This window comes from Natator depressus, chromosome 11 (assembly GCF_965152275.1).
Source record: "Natator depressus isolate rNatDep1 chromosome 11, rNatDep2.hap1, whole genome shotgun sequence".
Taxonomy (NCBI): domain Eukaryota; kingdom Metazoa; phylum Chordata; order Testudines; family Cheloniidae; genus Natator; species Natator depressus.
This window is the reverse complement of record NC_134244.1, coordinates 72,020,224-72,047,930: the sequence shown is the minus strand read 5'-3', so window position 1 is coordinate 72,047,930 and position 27,707 is coordinate 72,020,224. Positions and strand designations below refer to the sequence as shown.

General features: G+C 44.8%; 1 protein-coding gene across 3 annotated transcripts in view; it reads left to right on the top strand.

The window, feature by feature from the left end:
- LOC141996205 (butyrophilin subfamily 1 member A1-like) overlaps positions 1-27,393 on the top strand; it is a 43,679-nt gene extending 16,286 nt beyond the window's left edge. For all 3 annotated transcript variants that reach the window (XM_074968170.1, XM_074968171.1, XM_074968172.1), the window contains 12 exons: positions 4,931-4,951; positions 6,006-6,026; positions 10,076-10,096; positions 12,652-12,672; positions 14,591-14,611; positions 15,667-15,687; positions 15,935-15,955; positions 19,326-19,346; positions 20,550-20,570; positions 21,306-21,326; positions 21,445-21,471; positions 26,882-27,393. In XM_074968170.1, coding sequence (XP_074824271.1) covers positions 4,931-4,951; positions 6,006-6,026; positions 10,076-10,096; positions 12,652-12,672; positions 14,591-14,611; positions 15,667-15,687; positions 15,935-15,955; positions 19,326-19,346; positions 20,550-20,570; positions 21,306-21,326; positions 21,445-21,471; positions 26,882-27,393 — 749 coding nt within the window. The remainder of the gene's footprint in view (positions 1-4,930; positions 4,952-6,005; positions 6,027-10,075; positions 10,097-12,651; positions 12,673-14,590; positions 14,612-15,666; positions 15,688-15,934; positions 15,956-19,325; positions 19,347-20,549; positions 20,571-21,305; positions 21,327-21,444; positions 21,472-26,881) is intronic.
- The last annotated feature ends 314 nt before the right edge of the window (positions 27,394-27,707 follow it).

The following is a 27,707-nucleotide window of genomic DNA, read 5'->3' as shown; positions in this document are numbered from 1 at the left end:
ATTGGCCTTCTTGGCAACAAGGGCACACTGTTGACTCATATCCAGCTTCTCGTCCACTGTCACCCCTAGGTCCTTTTCCGCAGAACTGCTGCCTAGCCATTCGGTCCCTAGTCTGTAGCGGTGCATTGGATTCTTCCATCCTAAGTGCAGGACCCTGCACTTATCCTTATTGAACCTCATCAGATTTCTTTTGGCCCAATCCTCCAATTTGTCTAGGTCCTTCTGTATCCTATCCCTCCCCTCCAGCGTATCTACCACTCCTCCCAGTTTAGTATCATCTGCAAATTTGCTGAGAGTGCAATCCACACCATCCTCCAGATCATTTATGAAGATATTGAACAAAACCGGCCCCAGGACCGACCCCTGGGGCACTCCACTTGACACCGGCTGCCAACTAGACATGGAGCCATTGATCACTACCCGTTGAGCCCGACAATCTAGCCAGCTTTCTACCCACCTTATAGTGCATTCATCTAGCCCATACTTCCTTAACTTGCTGACAAGAATACTGTGGGAGACCGTGTCAAAAGCTTTGCTAAAGTCAAGAAACAATACATCCACTGCTTTCCCTTCATCCACAGAACCAGTAATCTCATCATAAAAGGCGATTAGATTAGTCAGGCATGACCTTCCCTTGGTGAATCCATGCTGACTGTTCCTGATCACTTTCCTCTCATGTAAGTGCTTCAGGATTGATTCTTTGAGGACCTGCTCCATGATTTTTCCAGGGACTGAGGTGAGGCTAACTGACCTGTAGTTCCCAGGATCCTCCTTCTTCCCTTTTTTAAAGATTGGCACTACATTAGCCTTTTTCCAGTCATCCGGGACTTCCCCCGTTCGCCACGAGTTTTCAAAGATAATGGCCAAGGGCTCTGCAATCACAGCCACCAATTCCTTCAGCACTCTCGGATGTAACTCGTCCGGCCCCATGGAGTTGTGCACGTCCAGCTTTTCTAAATAGTCCCTAACCACCTCTATCTCCACAGAGGGCTGGCCATCTCTTCCCCATTCTGTGATGCCCAGCGCAGCAGTCTGGGAGCTGACCTTGTTAGTGAAAACAGAGGCAAAAAAAGCATTGAGTACATTAGCTTTTTCCACATCCTCTGTCACTAGGTTGCCTCCCTCATTCAGTAAGGGGCCCACACTTTCCTTGGCTTTCTTCTTGTTGCCAACATACCTGAAGAAACCCTTCTTGTTACTCTTGACATCTCTTGCTAGCTGCAGCTCCAGGTGCGATTTGGCCCTCCTGATATCTTTCCTACATGCCCGAGCAATATTTTTATACTCTTCCCTGGTCATATGTCCAACCTTCCACTTCTTGTAAGCTTCTTTTTTATGTTTAAGATCCGCTAGGATTTCACCATTAAGCCAAGCTGGTCACTTGCCATGTTTACTATTCTTTCGACTCATCGGGATGGTTTGTCCCTGTAACCTCAACAGGGATTCCTTGAAATACAGCCAGCTCTCCTGGACTCCCTTCCCCTTCATGTTAGTCCCCCAGGGGATCCTGGCCATCTGTTCCCTGAGGGAGTCGAAGTCTGCTTTCCTGAAGTCCAGGGTCCGTATCCTGCTGCTTACCTTTCTTCCCTGCGTCAGGATCCTGAACTCAACCAACTCATGGTCACTGCCTCCCAGATTCCCATCCACTTTTGCTTCCCCCACTAATTCTACCCGGTTTGTGAGCAGCAGGTCAAGAAAAGCGCCCCCCCTAGTTGGCTCCCCTAGCACTTGCGCCAGGAAATTGTCCCCTACGCTTTCCAAAAACTTCCTGGATTGTCTATGCACCGCTGTATTGCTCTCCCAGCAGATATCAGGAAAATTAAAGTCACCCATGAGAATCAGGGCATGCGATCTAGTAGCTTCCGTGAGTTGCCGGAAGAAAGCCTCATCCACCTCATCCCCCTGGTCCGGTGGTCTATAGCAGACTCCCACCACTACATCACTCTTGTTGCACACACTTCTAAACTTAATCCAGAGACACGCAGGTTTTACCACAGTTTCGTACCGAAACTGTATCGTATCGTATTTATTTGAGGTCTGGCCCTAATAATGACATGTTATCCAAATAGCAATCTTCATTTGTTAGCCCAAATCCTCCTCCTTCCCCTCCAAAGAGAGCCTCTAGTACCATTTGTTCACCTTTCCATACCCCTCTCCCAGTTCCTGGCTGGCTCTAATGAGACCTGATGCTTCACCGTTTACTTAACATAGAGCCCTGCATAGATCCGTGTTCCTGGTGATTTACAGAATTCAGGACAGATTGTAACTCTGTAATTTGCTCTGACAAAGGGTGCTGCCCCAGAAACAGACTGGAGAACACTGTAATTCCTCCCAGTCTCCCTCTTGCTCTGCTGAGGCACTAAGGCCTGGATCCACAAATAGACTGAAGTGTTAAAATGCTGAGCATCACAATGGCTAATGTTCTGGCACCCAGAAAATCACTTGCACAGCACTGTGATCCACAAACCTCGAGTTAGGCTCCCTAGTCAATGACTGGGGGGAGAGAGGCACCTAAGAATGGGAGCCACAAAAGCCAGAACGCCAGGCAGGGAGCCACCTAAACTAGCCAGTGGCAGATGCCAAGGAGAGGGGTGTGGTCTGAGTCCTGCCCCATCTCTGAGTTTGGCACCTCAATTTGGGCTGGAGAGAGGTGTCTCTCTATGAACCCCTCTCCTGCATTGAGCCATTTCTTGCAAATACAATGGCAGAGTAGACCCAATGCCACACAAAATGGCCAGGGGGACGAGGGGCTTTCAAGCACATAAGTCTCATTGTGGATTTGGGTCTGAGTGATCACTGAACACCTCACTAACGGGGTTGCCAGTTCTCTCAATTTTAGTGCAAGTCTCTCGCTCATTTCTCCCACTCAAAGCTGCAGCAACTGGAAAAATTTGTTTGTGAGAGAATCTCAACTTTCTTTAAAAAAAAAAAAGTCTAATACCAACAGTTATGGTTGAGGAGAAAAGGTCAAAGCCATAGAATGATAAAAATGTAAGACTGGAAGGGTCTTTGAGACGTCACCTACTTCATCCCCACACTCTGTGGTAGGACTAAATAAGAGCATCCCTGACGTGTTTGTCTAACCGGTTTTTAAAAACCTCCAGTGATGGGGGTTCTGCAGCCTCCCAGATGAACGTGGTTACGAGCAGCTCAAACCCCAGTAGACAAGTAAGAACACAACGTTTATTTAAATCTCACTTTTTAATCTAATCTCATGAGTAGAGGCCTGAGTCAGGCTATTTGAAAACTTGGCGTTGGTAATGCTGATACACCAGGTGTGTGATGTGTTATACGCAAGGGCTATTTGATGATTAAATACCTACTTTTGTGAAAAATATCTTAATAGAAAACAAAATATTTGAAGAAGTATTCATTGAACGTTCTACAACAACAATATTGTGTGGGGGCGGATACCAAGCATGAGACAGTTCATGACAAAAGACAACTTGAGAAAGTTATAAGTAGGGTTTGTGTATAGATACACGCTTCAACCCTGATTTCTGCATCAGTAAACTGGTGTAATGCAAAGATACGAAGGGGAAACTGAACGCTTTCGGAGTTGAAGAGGTATTAAACAGATGGAGAACTGCTGACAAGATGCAGTTATTATGAAAGAAACACTAAGGGTCAGATATTTGGAAGTATTTAGGTGCCTGAATCCCATGAAAATCAATGGAGTTTGGCATCTAAATACCTTTAAATATCTGGCTCTAAATGCACGTCATTGTTAGAGAGCTTATTCCTTCACTCTCCCACTTCCCTGGTCCTTCTCGCATGAACAGAGAGCAACAATACCCGAAGTCCGAAGGTGCAAACAATTCAGTGTTTATTGGGGTGAACTTCCAGCAAGCTTAAATACAAGTTCCTTTTTCCTTCTTTTCGAATCCCAACTTACTTCCTGTTTGCCCCTAATTTATATAGTAATATTCTTAGCTATACCTTAACCAATCATTCTACTGAAATTTAACTAACCAATCCTAACATATTGTAACATGATTAGGTAACCAATTATATCCCACCACCTTAATTAGTTTACACCCAGCAAAATTAATTATACAGCAGACAGAAGCAATCACAGAACCAGACAGAGATTATACAGACAAACAATAGCAAAGTGGGAACTATAATGACAAAACAATACAGAAGTGAGGATTTCACATCCCAGCTATTGATAAGCGAGTTCTTGCCAGACAGGATGCTATCAAACTAAGTTTCCTTTTACATTTTCTAGGCACTTCCCTTTCTCTGGAGGTGATAGGAATTATCAGGACAGGATTGTATTCCGGACAGGATTGTATTCAGGACAGCCCAATAGCACCTTCTTTCAATGTGACTAGTTTGGAATGTGAGGATGTGACCTGTCGCTTCCTGGCTTATGGCTGCCTCTGCTGCTTAGCCAAAGGCCTTAGCCTAAGCACAGGGCCTCAGACTGTCATAGTAAGAGAAGGCCCTTACATCGGCAGACAGTGATTTTGATTCTTTCTTTTATACCTCTAACTAGCCAAGTAATAAGAATACCCCTAAATTCTTAAAGTACAGGCCTTTACAGACAGGCCTGAATATCTATATCCTAACAGTCATGTTATCCAGATATTAATTTGTTCTCATTCTTTGAGGCTCACACATCTTTCTCAAGAATGATTTATGTAGCATTCTTGATGTTCAAGGTTTCTTCATGATTTACACCTGAGTGGATTTGCCTTGACGATGAAAGTGAATGCAAAATGTGTGTAAAATGTTATTATTCTATTATCATAGCTTCTTTATGCCATTTTACAGCCACAGTGGAATCATTAAGAATGTTTAATAGCATAAAAATAGAATGAAACTATATCATGAGGCTACGAAGACTTTTCTTTAGATATGTATTTACTGAAACTGAAGAGCCTAAGTAATCTATACTAACTTACACTGGTTTGTTTTGTTTTAGGAAACCTTCATGCAAAAATTGGTAAGTTATTTCCTCTTCTTCACTATATCATACCTGTGTGTGTCTGTTAGTGTTTTAATTTGATTGTTTAATATAATTTATTTTAAATAACGTTTGAGAGTCCAGGCAGACATCATTTCATGACCTAAAGTGAATGGAAATGTTGCCCACATTTTCAAATGTGACTACAAGTAGTGACTTTGGATACCTTAGTTTTTGGGTGCCAAACTTGAAATCTCCTGGACTTTTTTTTTAAATTATTCATAGTTTTAATTATAAGAATACAGTGCGGGGGGGGGGGTAGCCAGTTGCATTTGAACAATAACTGACATACAGTTTGCTCAAATATATTTGGGAGTGGTCTCACGAAACATGATCTGCTGAACAAGTCCGTAGTTCTTGAGATGTTTCAAGGGGCAAGAAAACTGTTTCCCACCCAGTTCTACAGTTGTGTATAGGTCAGCCCTCAAGCAGATGAGTAACTTCACTCCCATATACATTTTCAGGACTGGCCATACATGTAAAGCACATTGACAAATAATCATAGGGTACTCACTGGGAAAGTCTACCAATAATAAGTTACTACGACTAAAGAGATACAGTAATTGAGCTTGGAAGGATAAGGTTCTAATTGGTAGTGTTGGTCAATGTTGATTTTGCCATACATGTACAAACTGAACAAAGAAGATTTCCGTAGACAATAGAAGTTTTCAGGTAGGCAAAGTAATAAAAATGCTGCTTGAGAATTTAGGGTTTGATTTAAGGATCTTTACTTTGTATATTTGGACATGCAAGGCTGAGAATTTGTCTAGTGTCCTCAAATCATTGTCTGACACCATCACCACCACCCCAATTTCCCTCAACTGTAGGAATTCAGATAGATAAATATAAAAAGCTTAAAATAAACATTATCCATCAAGATTTTAAAAAATGGAATTCTGCCAAGCATAATAGCTATGTACATTATTAGAATGCTTAGAATAAAACCTGTCCTTTCACTCGGTATGCGCTCAAACAGAAGGTCATTCTTGTGATATTTCTTTTTTACTCTGCTTTACCTATCTTCTTTCCTTAGGGAAGATCCAGGCTGAAAAACGTAAGTTACATTCTTCTTAGTATAATCTTCTGTGCACATTTGTATCCTTTTGATTTGTTTTAATCTACTCACCAAGGTCTAGGTCCTAAAAGAGACTTAAGTATTGCAATTCCTAACTCCAGACAGTGAGAGAGAGCCCCCCATCTCACTATATCCATAATACTCACGCCACGTCATGAAGAAACCCTGTCCTTTTTCCAATTGGGTGGGTGCTGCCAGCCCAGTGCAGGTGAAAGAGGGCTTCTCTGGGGCTGCAGGAGGTATAAATTCCCTCCAGTTCTTCTGGGCAGCAGTCCTGTCCCCTTCAACTTGCTTCGGCCACTTGGAGCTCAGTGGTTAAAGCAGTCACCTGGGCTGTGGGAGAGCTTCTTTCCAAATCCCTGTTCTGCCTGATTAGGAGCGGGGACTTGAACTTGGGTCTCCCACACCCTAGGCGGGTGCCCTAGCAACTGGGTATTCTGGGACAGATGCAGAGACACTCACTTTCTCTCACTCTTCCTGATCTGGTTGCTCACACCTTTTTTTTGTGTAATGTGTGGTCTGGGCATGCCTACTGGATCAGGTCCCACAGGCTAGACAGGGGAATGCCTAGCCAGAGTATCTCCCCAAGCACCTTTGTGCCACCAGGACTTAGGCAGTTGTGTGCATGCCCAAAGGCAGAAGCTTGAGTGCCTAAGGGATTTAGACACCTATAGGGTAGGGGAGAAGGCAACTGGCAGCACATTCTCTGTGAGAGCTCTGAAACTTGCTCCCTTCCAATAGTCTGTGTCCCACTGCCTGATATGGGACACAGCAAGAGCTCCATCACCCAGACAAACCAGACTTCTGTGATACGTGATTATTAAAACCAGAAATCACATATATTAGGCTCTTCCAGATCTTACCCCAAAATCACACTGATAGCCAATCCTTTAGTAACTAAAAACTAAAGGTTTATAACAGCTTTGAAAAGGAAGAGCGTTGAGATTAAAATGAATCAGATACATTGCAGCTGGTTTCAGAGTCTGTAGGTCAGGATAATAGCAGTGATGTTAAATCTGCTAGCTTGCAATAAATCTTTGGTTCATCCCAAATACTGGGGTCCTCAGTCCATTGTTCAAAGCTCTTCTTCGTTAGAAATTGTAGTCCAGAAATGTGGAACAGGAAAGAGGCAAAGAAATTATGTCACCGTCTCCACTTTTATACCCTCAGCCTATATGCATGGAAAGTTACTGGCACAAACATGGAGTCAGGGATCACATGTCTTCCATGCCCCGCTGAGTCACTGGGCCTCCATTGTCCATATGCTCTCTGCAACATCCTCTGGAGATGCCCACTGGCAGAGTTCATTCTCCTTAATGACCCATCAACCACGGCTGGCTGGTCTTGATGTAAATCTGTCATGTGGCTGCCTCCACCCTGTTGGCATCCTCTGGTGCATTGCCTGATGTCTAGAGTGCAGTTACAGGACAGTATTCTCCTGGTCCCAGGCTCCCTAATGGAGCTGGGGCCCTCATCAATATCTCAGACCCAGTCACTTGGTGCTGCTCAGTGGGTCTGATGATTCCCGGGACCTGCCTACTGGGCTTCTCCCAGGAATAGGGCTGTCTGGTCCCTGGCCCCTCTGGCCCTGAAAGGGGCAGTCTGGCCTGTTACAAAGAGGGTGTGTCCCCAGGATGATGGGGATGGAAGAGCTTTTTGTAGCTGCTGGCTGCCCATGTTGGCTTCCTTTCCTGTTGAATGTTCTTTTTCATTGCTTCTATGATGTCAGGTTTTTATATTAGTTAAAATTAGAGCTTCTGTCTTGATGTCTTTATCCAGCAATAAGTAAATAGAAGCACAAAGCTAAGCTTATTAATCTTGATGGGAAGGAGAGCAGAATGGATAAAGATTCAGTTACAGAATCAAATGAATATTAAATGACGATATAATCTGATTCAAAAAAGCTCTGATAGTCTTTAAAGTTAAGTGCATGTGCATTCCCATTGACTTCGATGTGCCTGGACCCAAGCACGTGTCTAAACGCTTTTCTGAATTGACACCACTGATATGCTACAGGCCTGTGACACAGAAGACAAAAAATCTAACCCTGTCCTACTTTTATTTTCAAAAGCACCCATTGCTTTGCTCTGATTGAATGGGAGTTTCACCACTGACTAACTGCAGCGGGAGCAGAGCCAGGGCAACCCTACTCATAATCTTTATAGTAAAGACAGAAGAACAGCTAAAGATTCAGGTACAGAACCAAATAACTATGAGAGGCTCCAGTCATGTTAGCCAACTGTTAGCATTGTAGGAGCTGACCCTGCAGTCTTTGCACACTGTATGCTGCTAGTGAAGCCAACAGGAGTTTAGGGTATGTGAAAAAGCAGATTTGGTGTGAATCCGACAGGTAATTCAGACCTGTAAATGTCTGAAAGTATTCATTTGTTTGATAGCTAATCGTAGTGAATGCACAAGCACGAATGAAAACTCAGCCTAGTTGCCACCTACCACCCCACACTGGAACCCAGATGGGGTATCAAACACCTACAACCCATACTGAAGAGGGACCCCATCCTGAAAGAAATCTTTCCTAAACCCCACTTCTGGCCTTCAGGCAACCTCCCCAGGCTCTCCAAGCTCATCATCAGAACAAAGCTCCACACAGACCAGGACACACCAAGTCAAAGCAGCACCAGACCCTACCAGAGCAGATGCAAAACCTGCAGCCGTATCTCCATTGCTACCATGATCAACCCCCCATGAATCCTACACAGGCCTAGCACAACAACTTGTGCACTAAACGCCCCAACATCTATGTCTATGTCTACACCACGACGTATACTGGCAACGTACGCTACACTGACATAGGCGCTGGTGTGGACAGTCAGTGCTATGTCAGCGAGAGAGCTTGTCCTGCTGACTTAGCGTCTGCTGCTCGCGGGGACTGGTGGAGTTAAGCTGAAGGGAGAGGTCTCTCCCATCGGCTGACAACAGTTACATTAGCGCGCTTACAGCGGCATTCGTGCAGCTGCGCTGCTGTGAACGCGAGTGTGGCTGTGCCCTTTGTGGGGGAAGCCAGACAATCTCCACGCTCCTAGGCTTTGGCAACACTGCCAATTGAATGACAAAACTTTCGTTGTTCACAGGTGCTTAAAAAAGCCCTCCGCCCCCACCCCGAAAGACGCTCGTAGGGGGTGGAAGTATTTTGTCGGGAAAAGTGCCTACAAAAAGCATTCACACTGCCAGACTTCTAGCGACACGGCCATGTCGCTAAAAGCTGTGTCGTGTAAACCAGCCCCCAGATGAACTCTCAGGAAACTGATAAAAGACAAAAACACTCTATCACCTGTGGTGAACACTTTTCCCAAAACAATCACTCTATATCTGACCTCGCAGTCCTTATCCTCAAAGGAAACCTGCACACTGCTTTCAAAAGGCTTTCATCACTCTGCTAGATACTAAAAATCATGGACTGAACAGAGACTCTGGATTTGGGCTTATTACAACAATCCGTAACTCACTAACCCTTTCTTTTTGTCCTATGACTGCAGGTGTTAATGGGACACTACCTTGAATGGTCCCTTACAATATACACTAACTAATCTGTTCCACCTTGCCTTTAGCTATGAGCTCAGATTACCTTTCCTAGATCTGAAGAAGAGGTCTGTGTGGCTCGAAATCTTGTCTCTTTCACCAACAGAGGTTGTTCTAATAAAAGACATTACCTCACCCACCTTGTATCATGAATCCAAATGTAATTCATTCATAGATTTAAGGCTGGAAGGGACCATCAGATCATCTAGTCTGACCTCCTGCATGACACCAACCAGAGTATTTCACCCGGTATTGAGTCCAGCGCTCTGTGTTCAGCAGATCTTTCAGAAAGACATCCCGTCTTGGTCTGAAGACATCAAGAGATGGAGAATCGATCACTTCCCTTGGTAGTCTGTTGCGGTGGTGGAAGTTCTAATTTGAGTAATGGTTTTCTTGAAACTGTAAATCAAAATAAAATGGAAAAGTCCTTAATATCTCCATTCAGTGAAAAAAATCTTAAATAATGTATTTATCCATTTGTTTTATTTTAGGGAAACTTCTTGAAAATATCAGTAAGTTTCATTCCCCTCCTCCAATATCACCTCATATGTGAAGTTGTGCGCAGTTAAGTTTTTAATTTAAGGGACAAGGTCAACTGAAAAATCACAGGTAACGTCACTAACTTATTAACAGTAATCCCCACGCTATGTTATGGGAAGTCATAATGCAACCAGGATTTTAAAATACTTTGAAGGACTGACTTTCCCTTAGTCCTGAATAGCTCATACTCCCGGTGAAACTGAAGGGAGCAGCAGTAAAGCGTCCTGTGGCGCCTTACAGACTATCAGACGTACTGGAGAATGAGCTTTCGTGGGTGAACACCCACTTCCCACGAAAGCTCATGCTCCAGTACGTCTGATAGTCTGTAAGGCGCCACAGGACGCTTTGCCGCTTTTACAGATCCAGACTAACACGGCTCCCCCTCTGAAGCTTGAAGGGAGGAGGAGGTTCCCAAAGAATGAAGGTTTACAAAGACTAGTAAGCAGTAATAATACCGAGCTCTTCTGTAAAGAAACTTCATCGGTAGATCTCAAAGCACTTTAGAGATCATGATCATGAAACTGAGGCACAGAAGGGGCAACTAACATGCCCAGGTCTCCCAGCAGGCCAGGGGCAGAACCATGATTAGAACTCATGTCCCCTGAGTCCCCGCGCTGTGTCTGCTGGGCCACACTACCTCTCTAGTAGTAATTAGTGATCGGGCCTAAACATATTGCACCATTCCAAACGGTAAACCTTTGACGGTAATGCTCCAGTCCTTCAGGCACTTGTGTTCGTGAGAAATTTTTCTTACATGCCTAAGTGTTTTCAGGCCCGGGAACCCATAATGCACTTTTCACCTGCCAGGCTTTGTCTACATCAGAAGCACTTTACTGGTCTAGGAATACCAGTAGATTACAGGGGGAAAGGGCGGATGGGGGGCGGATGGAGCCTGTGCCAGCAAAGCTGTGCTCTGTATGATATAGTAAAGCCACCCCCACGAGCGAAACAAGCGCTATCGGTCATGGCACCGTTTGCCATTATAACTGGATCTCCACAGCACAGCCCTGTCAGCCAGGGATCACACCTCCCCACAAGGCCAGTGGGTATAATAGGCCAGGGGAGGCTAAAGCCTTCCCAAACAGGATGCAGGGCACCCCCCTTTGGAGCTGCCCCGCTGCCTGGCTGCCTTTGGAGCTTTGCCCCTGAAAGGGCCCTGGCCCATGGCCCTGCCCACACTCCACCCTGAGACCCCACTCCTGCATTCCCCCATGACCCCCCTACCCACACTGCTCCTCTTCCTGCCCTGCCTCTTACCCCATGGCCCCTCCACCCACCACTCATGCTTCTCCACCCCTTTCTCCTGTGGCCCCCTCACCTGCCTTTTGTGACTCTTCACCACTTCCCCCACATTCCCCACCTGCCTCTCACGCTTCTCTTCCCCTTCCCCCACATCCCCACCCCTTTCCCCATGCCCCACTACCTGCTTCTTGCGCTTCTCCACCCCTGTCCCCTGATTCCCCCCGCCACCCTCTTGCGACTCTTCACCCCCGGAGAGGCAGAGAGACACCGGTGACAGGACGGGGGCCCTTGGGTGAGGGGGCAGAGCAGCACGGGTGGCAGGACCCCTCGGGTGGAGAGGTGTGGGTGGTGGGAGCAGGGCCTGGGGTGGAGTGGGGGTGGAGTATAGGCAGGGCCTCAGGGGAAGGAGGCTGAGCAGGGCTGGGCTCGGGGGGGCAGGGGTCGTGGCCACAGACCAGGTGCTGGTGGCCCCTCCCATCTCTTGGGAGCTTCCAGCTCTCAGGCTTAGCCTCCCCAAATGTGGGAGTCACTTACCACCCATGCCTCCCCACCTAGGTGGCAACTCCGTGGGTGCTCCGGAGCTGGTGCACCCATGGAAAAAAATCGTGGATGCTCAGCACCCAGCAGCAGCTCCCCGATCAGCGCCCCCCCGCCTCCCCCCAGTGCCTCCCACTTGCTGGGGTCAGCTGTTCAGCGGCGTGCAGGAGGGGCTGCGGGGAGGGAGTGGCGCAGGGACAGGAAGAGGCAGGGGGAGGGGGAAGAATAGGGTGGGAAGAGATGTGGCAGGGGTGAAGCGGGGTGGGACGAGGCAGGGCAGGAGTGAGGATTGGTGGGGGTGGAGCATGGGGCACGGCAGGGGTCGAGCAACCCAGGGAACTCGGGAACTCGGCGCCTCTGTCTCCCCACGCGCCTGGCTGACGTAGCTACGCCAACAGGCGTCTGTGGTGTAGATCTGCTCTTACTGCCCTACCAAGGAAATATGACCAGAGGCCCTGATCCTTCAGACACCTGTCTTCACTGCTGCGCATTGTGCCCTGGAAATCGACAGTAATTCCGGCGCCCAGGGTACAGAGACTTATGCACGTACTGAGCGTTCGTCTCGTTGTCCTGTTGAAGTCAGTGGCTCTCTACAGGGTTACAGCAAACTGCCCATTTGGGATTGGGGTCAAAGTAGATTAATTAGAGTGCTTATAATGAAAGCTGACCTTGAGATCCATAGCCTTGAGAAACAAAGCTCTTGATAGGCTTTCATTTACTTATCTAGTTCTTTCCCTTTTTTTTCAAGGTGATCTCCAAGAAGAAATTAGTAAGTTATAACCTCCTCTAATGCAATGGTTTGTATGGAGTTGCATCCTAGGCTGTGTCTACACTGGCAATTGAGCGACAAAACTTTTGTTGTTCAGAGGTGTTAGCCACCTTCCCCCCGAAAAGACAAAAGTTTTGCCATGACAAGTGCCAGTGTGAACAGAACGTTGTTGGCAGAAGCACGTTCCTGCCAACAAAGCGAACGCTGCTCATTGGGGGTGGGAGTATTTTGTCGGCAAAAGAGCCAACAAACAGCGGCTACGCTGCCCGACTTTTAGCGACAGGGCTTTGCCGACAGTCGTGGCGCTAAAAGCTGCATAGTGTAGACAAAGCCCTCGTAAGTACTGTAGGCTTCAGTCACCGGTAGGGAAATGACATGACACCCCAGGCTTGGTGAATAAATGTAAAGTCTGGGATTTTCAAAAGATCCGAAGGCAGTTAGGCACCCACTTTCCACTCAATGTCAATGAAACTTGGGTCCCTTACACACTTAACCTGCTTGGAAAATCCAAGCCCAAATCAACTCTTTGGAACAGCGTCTGTCTTTATTCTGTGTTTGTACAGCACCTACCACAACGGGGTCTTGACCCAGGGCTGGAGCTCCTCTGAACTACCCAATGCAAATAATAAATAACTAATAGAAGTGCTGGCTCCTATTTTCAGCTGTGGCCAGAGGAGGACATAAAAGAACGGCTCCCTGACTCTGGGACCAGTCCTGCAGACTGAGCACGGACATAGTCTGTGTCACTCTGGTCATTTTCCAGCCCCAGGACACCTTCTTCCCCAGAGGCTGCTGAAGGGGTGGTTCAGAAGTTGTGTACACCAGCTCTGGGCCTGCTAGGGACTCCATCACACCAGGGAAGCCTTCAGCCTGGGCCATCCAATTGCTTTTTAGTCTAGACGTCAAAAGGGCCCACAAAGTAGCAGAAAATCCAGTCCCCTGCCTCAGCCACATCATTATTAATTATTGTTATAAAAATGCTAGAATGTGTTGCCCAAGTTGTAATCTTCGGCATAAGGCGTACAGCTTGGCTGGGGTGGTTTTTTGTTTTGTTTTTTTGAGGGGGGACTGTAAATTCACTGAAATATGTTTTTCAAGGTACTGAAACTATTTGCAAATTTGGGTTGAATTCACTGAATAATTTCAACTGAAAACACTTAAGAATTCAGAAATGGTAAAATGGTTTCTTTCAAAAATGTGAATTCAAATCAATATTTCATTTAGAGAGTGTCAATTTGAATCAATATTTTGTTTCAAAATAGCCACTCAGATTGATATTCCAAACATTCTGTTCACCCAACTGTTTTGTTTTTTTCATTTCTCATTTTGTGAAGGAAAAAACAAACTGAAACAACAAAAGTGTGTGTGTGGGGGGGCAATGTTCAGTTTGGCCACCGAACAGAAAAATCAACAATTCACTGATCTACACAGCTGCTGACAGCTCTGATTCTATTAACCAGAAAAGTAGAAAACAAGCCATAGCCTCAAATTGTTAGTAAAGTATTAGTGATTTCAAGGCCTAGTTTTCATTCCTTCTGTGTGCAGAACTCCCAGAGTAGTGAACAGGAGTTTGGGATGCACAAAAAGTGGAAAAAAGATCAGTAACAAGTGAGCAGACAAAACCGCCTTGCACCCATCAAACCGGTAACCCTTCCAAAATAATTTTCAGAGCCCAGCCCCACACAGGATCACACGTATGAATAATGCTCTTCCTGTGCATAAAGATTTGCAAAATTGGTCACAACTAACACAGGTCTGACCTGTAACCTGAGGGTGCATGCTGGGAGACATATACGGTAATAAGAAAGAATAATTTTGTGCTTGTAATGAAAACGATCTTTCATATCTGTAGGCACCTGGACAGGAGCACGACATTTGTATTTATTTTTATCTGTTTTGCTTTTTCTTCTTTCCTTAGGGAGATTGCAGGCAGAAATCGGTAAGTTAGCTTTTTCCTCGTATTCCCTTTTGTACATAGTCATCTCATATGAAGAATTTTAACTCTATTCTCCAGCACAATCCCCCTCCCGCCCCAAGGTTCACTATGCACTAAGGTCACCAAAAGGCAATGGGAGAAACATGAAAAGGAACAGAAATAAAGGTTTCCAATAGAAACTCTGACGCTGTTTTATTGTTCGCTGTAGCATCCAAGTGATTATAGGCCGAGGCCCCAATTCAACGTAGCACCTAAGCAAGTGTTTATCTTGAAACACAGGCTTAAGTGCTTTCCTGAATTGGGGCCATAACATAATAGCGTTGTGGCAGACAAGGGACCGTCTAAACCTATTAGGGTGGCATTATCAAAAACACCCAGGACTGGCCTAAATTTGCTCTTACTGAAGTCAATGGTGAAACTCCCACTAACTTCAGTGGGAACAGAGCTAGGAAAATACTACCCTTAATCTTTATAGTAAAAGCAACAGCACGAATAAAGACCAAGAGAATTGTAGAAATGCAGAACTGGAAGGGACCTCGAGAGGTCTTCTAGTCCTGCCACTTCCCCCCATCCTGCCTTGGTACATGTGGGTGAAGCATACGTAGACCATCCCTGAAGGTGCCTGTCTGATCTGTTCTTAAAAACTTCCAGTGATAGAGATTTCACAACCTCCCTAGCTAGAGAAGCAAATAAATATTGAAGGTTCAAGTCATATCAACAGACTATTCCCATTTTAGGATTTGATCCTGCAGTCTTTGCACTCTTGATTGCTAGTGAAGCCAACAGGAGATTAGGGTCTGTGAAGCAGAATTGGCCTGAATCCTACAAATAATTCAGAGCTCTAAACCTTTGAAAGGATCAGTCTGTATGTGTAGTGAATCCAGAAGCGTAAAGCAACATGAAAGAAAAATGTTAGTGCTGATGATCTTGATACTGGGAATTAATGTAAAAATGAAAAAAAAAATCCTTGACATTTTTATTCACTGCAAGTTCCTAAATAATTTAAATGAAAATATAAATTAATGATATCATTTGTATTTGTTTTTGTTTTATTTTAGGGAAACACCTTGAAAATATCAGTAAGTTCTATTTTTCTTCTAATGAAATATCTAACGTGAAGTTTTAGGCAGTAAAGACAAATCCCATGTAATAACAATTGAACCCAGATATTGCAAAGACATAAGCCAATATGTAACTTTATGCAGTTCAGTGGGACTCTTACACGTGAATAAGTGTTTGCAGGGTCAGGCCTAAATCTGGATGCACTCAGATAAAATATTACAAGCTTCCAATTATTTATGTGGATTTCTTTCTCTCTCTTTTTAGGTGAACTCCAAAAAGAAATTAGTAAGTTATATTTCCCCCAGTTGAAACTTTTTTGTAGGGTGTTACTTTCCATTATAACATAATTTTCTTTTTCTACCCTCAAAGCTCCTGCAGCTTTAGATTAGACATACAGTGAACGCTCTGATGTAAAAAGGCAATGTGAGAACATGTTTAAGTGACTAGAAGTCAGGGTACTGACTCAGCCCTGGTCTACACGTGGGGGGGGGAGGGGATCAATCTGAGTTACGTAACTTCAGCTATGTGAATAACGGAGCTGAAGTCGACGTACTTAGATCTACCCACCGCGGCGTCTCCACGGCGGTAAGTCGACGGCTGCCGCTCACGGCGCTGGAGTTCTGGAGTCGACGGGAGAGCGCTCGGGGGTCGATTTATCGCGCCTAGGCTAGACGCGATAAATCAGTCGCTGCCCGCTGATCCAGCGGGTAGTGTAAACATACCCTCAGCATGCTGACTGAGAGCGGCCGCAGCAGAAGATGGAGAGGACTCAGTAATGGCTCCCTGGCCAGTTCAACACAGACCCCAGCCTTACTGTCGAGTAGCCTAGAGGGGTGGAATTTTTTAACCAATTTTATTTTTAGGGGGGAAAAGAGGAAATTCAGTGACATCAAAATGTTTTGAGAATTCATGTTGAATTTGCCAAATTGTTTTGGTGTAAAAAATCTGAAGAGATTGAAATGTTTTGGTTTCACGTTTTGAAAATGAAACATTGAGTTTTTGATTCAAAATGACTTTTTGTTTTGAAAATTCCTTTATTTTATTTTTTTTAAGAAAATGCTTGAAATCAGAGCAAGGCGTTTCACTTCAGGTCAAACAAAGTATCTTGGTCACCCTGGAACTAATTTTTTACTGACCTTTTCAGTCACTGAGAATAGCTAAATAAAAAATCTTTGTGGTTCAACCTGAAATGCGCCCTCCCCGCCAACTATTTGGAATTGCAGAGATCTGAGAAACCTGTTATTCGCCCAGCTTCTGATTACAGCAGCCGCTGGGCTAGTCTAATCCATACCACCTGGCTGCAGCTGCTCTACGGCTTCTCGCCAGCAGATGTTACCAGCGGGCCGTGCTTTCTAGCCACCCCCTTTCTGACTTGTTGCGTGGCCCCATTGTGGTGGGCTGCAGGGTGGCTGTGCAGAAGCTGGCCATGCTAGTTCAAAGCCTGTTAGGGACTTGCCCATGCTGGGGAAGACATCAGCCGCTTCCTGGCCCCTTTGAGCAACTCACATGACAGGTTTCAGAGGAGCAGCCGTGTTAGTCTGTATTCGCAAAAAGAACAGGAGGACTTGTGGCACCTTAGAGACTAACCTATTTATTTGAGCACAAGCTTTCGTGGGCTACAGCTCACTTCATCGGATGCATGCAGTGGAAAATACAGTATGACAATTTTATATACACAGAGAACATGAAACAATGGGTGTTACCATACACACTGTAACGAGAGCGATCAGTTAAGGTGAGCTATTACCAGCGGGGGTGGGGGGGGAACAAAACTTTTGCAGTGATAATCAAGATGGGCCATTTCCAGCAGTTGACAAGAATGTGTGAGGAACAGTGTGGGATGGGGGGGGGGGATAAACACGGGGAAATAGTTTTACTTTGTGTAATGACACATCCACTCCCAGTCTTTATTCAAGCCTAATTTAATGGTGTCCAGTTTGCAAATTAATTCCAATTGAGCAGTCTCTCGTTGGAGTCTGTTTTTGAAGTTTTTTTGTTGTAATATTGCGACTTTCAATCTGTAATCAAGTGACCAGAGAGATTGAAGTGTTCTCCGACTGGTTTTTGAATGTTATAATTCTTGACATCTGATTTGTGTCCATTTATTCTTTTACGTAGAGACTGTCCAGTTTGACCAATGTACATGGCAGAGGGGCATTGCTGGCACATGATGGCGTATATCACATTGGTAGATGTGCAGGTGAAGGAGCCTCTGATCGTGTGGCTGATGTGATTAGGCCCTATGATGGTGTCCCCTGAATAGATTATGTGGACACAGTTGGCAACGGGCTTTGTTGCAAGGATAGGTTCCTGGGTTAGTGGTTCTGTTGTGTGGTGTGTGGTTGCTGGTGAGTATTTGCTTCAGGTTGGGGGGCTGTCTGTAAGCAACGGCTGGCCTGTCTCCCAAGATCTGTGAGAGTGATGGGTCGTCCTTCAGGATAGGTTGTAGATCCTTGATGGTGTGATGGAGAGGTTTTAGTTGGGGGCTGAAGGAGACGGCTAGTAGCGTTCTGTTACTTTCTTTGTTGGGCCTGTCCTGTAGTAGGTGACTTTTGGGTACTCTTCTGGCTCTGTCAACCTGTTTCTTCACTTCTGCAGGTGGGTATTGTAGTTGTAAGAATGCTTGATAGAGATCTTGTAGGTGTTTGTCTCTGTCTGAGGGGTTGGAGCAAATGTGGTTGTATCTTAGGGCTTGGCTGTAGACGATGGATCGTGTGGTGTGGTCTGGATGAAAGCTGGAGACATGTAGGTAGGTATAACAGTCAGTAGGTTTCCGGTATAGGGTGGCAACTATGGTGACAGAAGGAGGGGAAAGGATATAATGGAGAGATGTGCCATATTAGAAGAAAGTTAAACCAATCCATATTAAGGATAAGGAAAGTAGACATGACATGAAGATCTAGATTGCATGATAAATGTCTCCCCTACCTCAGCCATATCAGCATTAGCCCCCAGATGCTATGATATTGTTATTTGGAATACTGTGTCCAGGATGTGGACAAATTGGAGAGAGTCCAGCGGAGGGCAACAAAAATGATTAGGGGGTTGGGGCACGTGACTTACAAGGAGCAGCTGAGGGAACTGGGGTTATTTAGTCTGCAGAAGAGAAGAGTGAGGGGGGATTTGATAGCAGCCTTCAACTGCCTGAAGGCAGGTTCCAAAGAGGATGGAGCTCGGCTGTTCTCAGTGGTGGCAGACGTGGCTACACCTTTGAAGAGAGAGGGGGAACTCTGGTGACAGAAGGAGGGGAAAGGATATAATGGAGAGATGTGCCATATCAGAGGAAAGTTAAACCAATCCATATCAAGGATAAGGAAAGTAGAAAGTCTAAAAATTGAGTTATAGAAACCGAATGAATATTAACTGTTCATGTGGTGTTAGCCGTTACCATTTTAGGGCTTACTCTTGCAACCTCTGTACGCCTCAGGCTCCCAGAAGCAGAGCTGGGCCCCACTTCTAGATAAGGTTCAAACCTGTAAACCTTTGAATTTTTAGTTTCACTTGTAACCAGAAAATCCACAATATGGATAGAAATGTAATTAATGATTATCTGGACACTAAGAATCAATATAAAATGGAGAAAAAATATTGAAATCTTTGTTCATTGAAAAAACTCTTAAATAGTTTGTATTTATTTCTGTTTGCTTTATTTTAGGGGCACATCTTGAAAATATCAGTAAGTTCAATTTTTCTCCCAATCTAACCTCTCATATGAAGTTGTACACGGTTAAATTGTTGTTGTTTTTAATTAAAAACAATAATGTCAATTTGAAAATCAAATGGACTAACTTTGGCCACAATTCAGAGGGCACAGCAGATCAGTCATTTGCAGGATTGGGGTCTTTGTAATAAATCATTGTCTACAAAATGGTATGTCAGAATAAAAACCAGACTTAGATAATTATGTTAAGGTCTGACCTTTCATTTCTTGCATGCACACCACTCCCAGTGCAATCAAAGGGTACTGCGCCGTGAGGAATAGTAATCAAAATATTCTGAATTTTGATTTTCCATCATCATCATTTTTATTTCCAATGACCAAAAAGGGGCGGGGAAAATGTCCACCAAATTGTCACTTACCCTCCCCCCACAAACACAAGCTATTTTCCCACCAGCTCTAACAATTAATAATCAGACCTAAAGACACCTTGCTCTGCAAAACTGTAAATCTTTAAAAAATTATATTGGAGCTCTGAGCCAACACGTTCTTAAACTTATGCTTCATTTTCAGCACACAGGTGGCCTTGTTGAAGTCAATGGGAGTGCTCACATGCTTAAAATTACTTACGAGCCTCACTCTTTGTATCATCAGTGCCTAAGAGTCCAAGCCTGCAAATACATGCATGAGTAACTTTATGCATGTGCCTGAGTGCTGGTCAGATTGGGTGTTTATAATGCATTGTTGACCTGTAATCTTAGCTCCTGATCCTGAGTTTGGAGCCATGTGAGTGAACTGTTGAATTCAGCCCCCCTGATTTCAGTGTAGATTCAGGTCTTTAGAATACCACGGGAAGGTAGATATTAATAGTAATGAACAGCCATGATCCTTCTGCATTATATAACCCACTGGTGAATGTGTTACAGGCCTGCCTGCGTACTGCTCTACATACAATATGAGTCTGCTACAGACCCTTGCTAAATCTACAGCAATTTGGTCTTTTTGTTAGCTCTGGAGGTCCCCAGTTAAATCCCTGGTGCATCAAACAGGATGGTGGCCATCACACTTGCATATGGTTAACTTTAAGTATGTGATTACTTCTACTGAAATAATTCAAGGCCTATGTACGTGAGCTGAATGACTATAATGAAAAGTGATCTTTAAATTTCCAAACATTCTAAGAGAATTTTTAATTGCCTTTTCCTTTTCTTTTTATTTAAGGTGAACTGAATGAAAAAATTAGTAAGTGATATTTTCTCATTTTTATATGGATTGCATCTTCTCATGACATTTTCCATCTACTTTTCTCCCCAGACAGGAACTGCAGGCTGAATTCAAACACACAGCAAATGATTTGTCACCAAGAAAGATTGTGAGATGGTGATTAAAACTAAGGGTATTGAATAGATATGCTGGTCCAGATTCTCAGCCACCTAATGAAACAGTGTGACATACATTCTGAGTTTTGACAAGCTCTAGTCTGGAGTTTTATAGTACTTCCTTATGGAAGCACAGAAATGTATTGAAACGCTGCGAGTACCAACTCCAGCACACACACGCAGGCCTTGACTTTGTACTAAAGTCCCAGATCAGATACAACAAGATAATAACATACAAGACAACAATTTAACACTAAAATAAAGATACAGCACTATCTGTAGGTAAGGAGTTTGTCTACAGTGATCATCACGTTACATAAATTCACTGCCTACAACCCCTGTCCCACGCTGTGTAGTGGTTGGGTATAGGATGTGGCCTTTAACCCCACTTAGGGCTAGAATAATTGATACTGGAAGAATTCAGAGGTGCCTTCTCCGTGGTTTGGAAGGGAATCGTTTCCCAAAGACTGATTAAAAAGTCTTGGCCTGAGATGGTTTTGATGAAGGGGTCGGGCTTCATTTAATCTTGGGAGAAAAGCTCGTCCACAATGTCTTTATTTCGGATGTTTTAATTATTGTTACTATTATTATTATTTAGGTGGACTGCAAAGAGAACTTGGTAAGCTTTTTCCCCCCTTCTTTTTTCTGTAATGCATCCTTTTTTATTAATCAGATTCAGCTTAACAATGAACTTATTCACATGAGTGCTCACCTTTATTTGATTTGCTTGGTTTCAGAATGGAGAAAAGCCCTAGTTTGTCCAAGTAAGTAAAGTTTGTATTTAGTTAATGTCCAAATTTCACTTCCTTGAGAGATCCTTGCTCCCTTTCTTTGTAGAAATAGTTTAAAACAACACAAAACACAAACAGGAAATAATGCAATAGTTTCTCTGGTTGAAGTTTGAATGGTGAAGGCGGTTCCCCAAGTGAGCTGTAGAGCTGGCGAATCTTCCTTTGGGAACACAGAGAGGAGTGAATTAACATTTTTCTGGATAATACATGCTCAGGTAGTACTTGAATGGGATGCTGTCCTGATGTTATTCTTTGCACATTCATAGGGGAAGGACAGTCCAGTGGCTAGGGTGTTAGCCTAGAATTCTGAAGGCCTCAGTTCAGATCCCGTCTCCTGTGTGACATTGGGCAAATCACTTAATTTCTTTTTTGCCAGAAGCTGGGACTGGGTGACAGGGGATGGATCACTGGATGATTCCTGTCTGTTCATTCCCTCTGGGTCACCTGGCACTGGCCACTGTCGGAAGACAGGACACTGGGCTAGATGGACCTTGGGTCTAACCCAGTCTGGCCATTCTTATGGCCATTGCATTACATGTATAAACAGTATATTCCTGACAGTGCGATGCCTCTAACCAGAGAATGGCTAAATCCTTAGTCTCCTCCTGAATATATATATATGGATGAACCATAGCCTAGCTCCTTAAGTATATTGTAAAATTAACTTCCAGAGCAGAGGGTCAAATTATGTCACTGAATCTAGCAAACTGATTTACATTTTCAGTAATTGTGAATACAGTGGGGCAGATGGCTCAGAAATGTCCAGTGTTTCTCAGGACATCGTGCATGATTCACTGAACTTTTTTCATTTCCCTGACTATCTGGCATTTAGTGCTCCTTTCTTTCTGTTCATGCATGAACGCCACGGCCTGCACAGTAAACTGCATGAGCCTCCCTGACAGAGCCAGAGAGACGGGAAAGAAGGGGAGTAAAGGTTATCCTCGGGCAGGCAGGTTAGAAAGAGGAAGAAGGGGGAGGTCAGCATGAAGGAAGAAGAACACTGGAAAAGAATGAAGGAAAGGGAGCCCTGGGGAATGAGGAAGAAAGAAGCAGCTGTTTGAAGGGAAGGGATCAGGTATCAGGGAAAGGCTATGAAGAGGAGAATTAGGAACCTGACTGAGAGAGTCAGGATAGGGGAAGAAAAGGGGAAACATACCTGAAAGAAAATGTATGAGCAAGGAAGTAACAAAGGAAGAGAAGAGAGATCAACAGAACAAAAGCAAGGTGATTCTTAGCCTGCAAACTGATAGGCTAAGTCTGGGCCCAAGGTAGGATTTTTCTATTGAGTTTGAACTCAACAAATCACCCACAAGGTTCTCCCTGCCTGCAGACATTTCCTGCAACATGAAAGAAGATTTCTTCCCTTCCACCCAAATCTCCTCCAATCCTCCTCTCCAAGCCCAATTTCCCCCAATCTCCATTTTGGTAATGTCCAAAATGAAATATTATGATTTTTTTATTCAAAAAGACTTTTCATTTCAAATTTCACTTCATTTTTTTTTTCAGGTTTAAAAACCCTCAAAAGTGAAACAAAATGTTTTATTCTGTGTCAAACAATATATGCCATTCAACCCAAAACAACCCAAAACAAACACATTTTAAGATTTTTGGTTGACCCAAAATGATTTTTTTTAATTTATTTTTGGTGTGAACCTAAAAATCAGTTATTTGCACAGTTCTGGGAGAAGAAGACAAAGATGCACAAACGCTTCCCACACGGGTTTCACCTGCTGCTCCATGGGTCTGCTCTTATATACATCCAGTGTTTAACATGTAATGAAAGAGGTTCCAGGGCTCAAGCAGTTTTTTTACATTCATAATTGATGCAGCAAGCCCAGAGGTACCAGGGCTACAAACTGCCAAGCCTAGAGATGCCAGGGCTCAACGCTGGCATGCCCTGGCACAAATTTAAGCACTGAACACATCCCCTTCCCCACACAGACCTCCTTATTCCTGATGTATGATTTGATGGAAATTGTCTGTCCTTTTTTATTGTCAGCCATCCTAGTGATCAGGCTATACTGGGAGCTCTGTCTTCAGGGGAAAAGACTACTTTGTCATTTATTGTTAAAGTTTGATTCTATGGCAGTCATTTGATGTGCTTAGTGGAGGTGTGTGAATAGCCAATTCTTCAGTTTGCCGGCTGTACTGAAAACAAATACATGCAGGAGAACCTCAGAGTTACAAACACCAGGTTTATGAACTGACGAGTCAACCACACACCTCATTTGGAACTGGAAGTGCACGATCAGGCAATAAAATAAAATTAAATAAAAAAGCTAATACAGTTCAGTGCTGTGTTAAACATCAACTATCAAAAAAAGGGGGGGGGGCAGCAGCATTTTTCTTCTGCACAGTAAAATTTCAGAGCTGCATTATGTCAGTTGAACATTGTAAACGTTTGAAAGGACAACCATTACATTTTTTCAGAGTTACGAAAAACCTCCATTCTTGGGGTGTAAATAAAATGAAAAAATCTTTTCAGGGTGGCTCAAAATGATTTTTTTTTTTAAAGAAATTGGGCAAACTGAAAAGTTGAAAAAATCTGGTTGAATGAAACAAATCTTTTGGCCAGAAATGGCTGACTAATCTATAAAGGTTTAAAACATCTTTTAAAATAAAACTGAAGCAAATTTCAAAAAGAAAAATCTTTCTGAACGAAAAAGTCAAACTGTTTTGTTTCAAAAATGTGAAAAAGCAGTGTGTCAACTTTTTCAGAGTTTTTTCCCTACCAAAAAAATTCTCTGAATTTCACACAAATTCGTGAAATCTTTCAGTCAGTCCAAATCTACATTTTTCAGCAAAAAAAAAATTTCCCCCAGCTTCAGTGCTTAGATTGCCAAAGAGAATAAACCATCTTAACTACTTTCAAATTTAAACTTCAATCCCCTACATTTTGGTGCTGGACACTGGTCTTCATATAGGGTTGTCCTGCTGACTGCTGTGTTGTTGATTGTTTGTTTGTTTTCAGCTTTATTTATATAATATTAAGAGCCAGACCTCCTCAGCCAATTTTGAAGCTAATATAAGTATTGTAACCGTGGCAAAAATGGGCTATTAAAGGAAACTCAGCTGGGACCTTATCTATAGAGTGAGTTTCACTGGTCCACATTGCTACCATGAACAAACTTTGATAGCTGCATAGATTTCATGACAGCCATGAAATTCTGACTCATTCACAACAAGCATTATCTATATTAACACTGAAACGGGGCATTGGCCTTATCCTTTGCCATGCCAGGACCTCACACAAGGTGAGAATTCTCAGTCAGATCTAGCTTTGGGATGGGAGATGGCCTACATTTAATTTCAAATGGAAAAAGTGATACCACCTTCTCAATCCCTCTTCATTCCACCTGGATGCCAAGCTAGAGACACCTGAATCAGCTGTGGGCCACCTGTGTCTTCTGTAGTTGAGGATGCAAGTGAGCTTCCATTATAAGCCCTGCTTTCCCTCCAAACTGCATACACAGGCATATCACTAACAATAATCAGAACATGATTGTTAGGGGAACATGGCTTGCAAATTCAACCCATGCATTTGAAGAGCCAAGTAACTCCCAGCTGAGATGACCCCAGAGCCACTGAGCATAGGAAGGTGATGGTAAGGTCAGCTCTGCAGTGGCCACTGCAGTGTAGGGTAGCCAAAGGACAGCTGCTTCCCCAACTTTTTACCTTGGAAGTGAGCTACGTCTACATTGGCACTACTCTGCAGTGACTTACATCGAATGAGAACTGGAGTAACATCCATGGATGGTTAAAGGATAGAGAGTGGGGGGGGGGGTGTGGTGGATAGGAGAGAAGTTTCCTCTCCTCTGCTGAAAACAGATGATCTCCTCCTTCCTCCTTAGATAATGTCATGAGGAGACCTGGGTGAAAAATGGATATTTCAGTTCATTGGCAATTTCAAAAAACTGAAGACAAATTTGTTTTGGGTCAGACCAGAAATGAAAATTTGTAGAGAGTTAAAAAAATTATTTAAACAAAATGTTTTATTTTGAGCATTTATAAAGTATTTTTGCTTTTTTAAAAATAAGATTAAGGGAAATTTTGAAATGAAAAATTGTTCCCAACCAAAAAAATCAAAATGTTTAATTTTTAAAATATCAAAACAAAATATTCTGATTTTTTTGAATATTTTTATTTCTCTTAAACAAACAATTTGGCCAAACTGACGTGGATTTGGAAAATGTTTGTGTTATTGAATCTGAATTTTTCACCAACAAAAGTTTTGGCCTAACAATGTCACCGACTCTAGTTGTGAGAGCGGCCCATTGTGTTTCAATCTACTTTAAGCACCGTTTGTGCTAAACTATCTCTCTGCTTCTTCAGCCTGTCCTAATTCCCTTTTCTTGTGGATCGCCTCCCTCTAGTAGAGATGGCCTCTTGGCTGTTATCCCTTTTTACCTGGCCTTGATTATTCCCCATGGAACTTAAGTTAGGGGTATATCAAATCATGTTATGGTGTGATCTGACTTTAAATATTAGGAAGGAGGAGCACAGCAGGGGTTCTGTCCGTGAGAAAGAAATGGGAATAAAATCCCCAGCATTCCTGGGTCTCTGGTCCCAGGGAGAGGCATCTGCAGGAGAGGAAAGAGTCTGCATCTCAGGCCTGGCTCAGATGACCTTTTGCTCTTGTCGCTGACCTGTTCCTGCTCGGGTTTGTGACTCTGCCCTGCACTCTGATGAGATCTTGGAGTTCCTCCCCATTCAGAGCTGGGCAAATCCTGGAGGAAGGAGCTGGGGCAGATCAAACCTTCCCCCAGAGATGAGCTCTGTCCAGGGCTGATGGATCCGTCTTCCTAAAAGTGACGGGCGGGGGGGACACGAGGCCCCACCCCCCTCCATGGCCCTGCCCCTGCCCCGTCTCTTCCTCCGGAGGCCCTGCCCCCTTGGCCAAGCCAGACGCTGGGACCTGGGATGGGGGGCGGGGCGAGAGCAGCCCCTGGCCCATGTCCCCGTCCCCTGGGTCCCCACCAAGGCAGGAGGAGGCTCTGCAGCTCTCCACAGTTGCCCGCGTGGCTCTTACCCTGACCCAGATCCAGCTTCCAGCCTGGCCTGGGGACAGGGCCTGGGGGGCCAAAGAGCTGCAGCCGGGCCATGGTAAGCGACAGCCGGGCAGCTGCTGCGAAGAGCCACAGACCCTCCATCAGCCTTGGATGGGGGGTCATCTGGGGGCAGGGCCATGGGGGGGTCCATGACTCCCCACAGCTGCAGAGGTTCCCCAGGTCGGGCTTCAGCTTCTGGCCTGGCCAGGAGGCGGCCCTCTGGGGGGAGGAGAAGGGGCAGGAGGCCAGGACGTGGGGAGTGGGGGGGCCATTCCCGCATTCCTGCACCGCTGGCTCTGCCTTTAGCGTCCTGATTCTCCCTCTCTCCACTGCAGCGAATGTGACCATGGATCCAAACACAGCAAACGCCCAGCTCGTTGTGTCGGAGGATCGGAAAAGCGTGAGGCGTGGAATTGCACGGCAGGAGGTGCCGGACAATCCAGAGAGATTCCATTCTTTCTGTTTGCTGGGCTGCGAGAGGTTCACCTCGGGGAAACATTACTGGGAGGTGGAGGTGGGAGATGGGGGATTTTGGGCTGTGGGTGTCGCCAGAGAGTCTATGAGGAGGAAGGGAGGGATCAGATTTAACCCTGAGCAGGGGATCTGGGCTGTGGAGCGGTGTGGGGATCAGTACCGGGCTCTCACCTCCCCTGAGACTCCCATGCCCCTGAGTGAGAGGCCTAAGAAGATTGGGGTTTATCTGGACTATGAAGCGGAGTGGGTGGCATTTTATGATACTGGTAATGAGACCCTGATCTTTACTTTCACGTCAGCGTCTTTCACTGGGGAGACAATCCTTCCCTTCTTCTGGGTGGGGATTGGCGTCCTGCTCAAAATCTGCCCCTGAGGCCTGGAGATGGGGAGGTGGAGTCAGGGGTAGCAATATCCCACTGGGGTTCCCTCTGGTTGTGGGCCAGAAATGGACTGAACTAGTCATTGTCCCAGGGACAGCTCAGATGGGTTACAACACGCTGCTATGGCTCTAGAGAGGGGGACGGGGGAGGCAGAGGAGATGGGGGGTTGAAGGGAGCATAGGCACCGACTCTGTGGGTACTCTGGGGCTGGAGCACCCATGGGGAAAAATTAGAGGGTGCTCTTCACCCACCAGCAGCCAAGCTCCCATCCCCGCCCCCCCCACCTCCTCCTCCTCCCCCTCCCCTG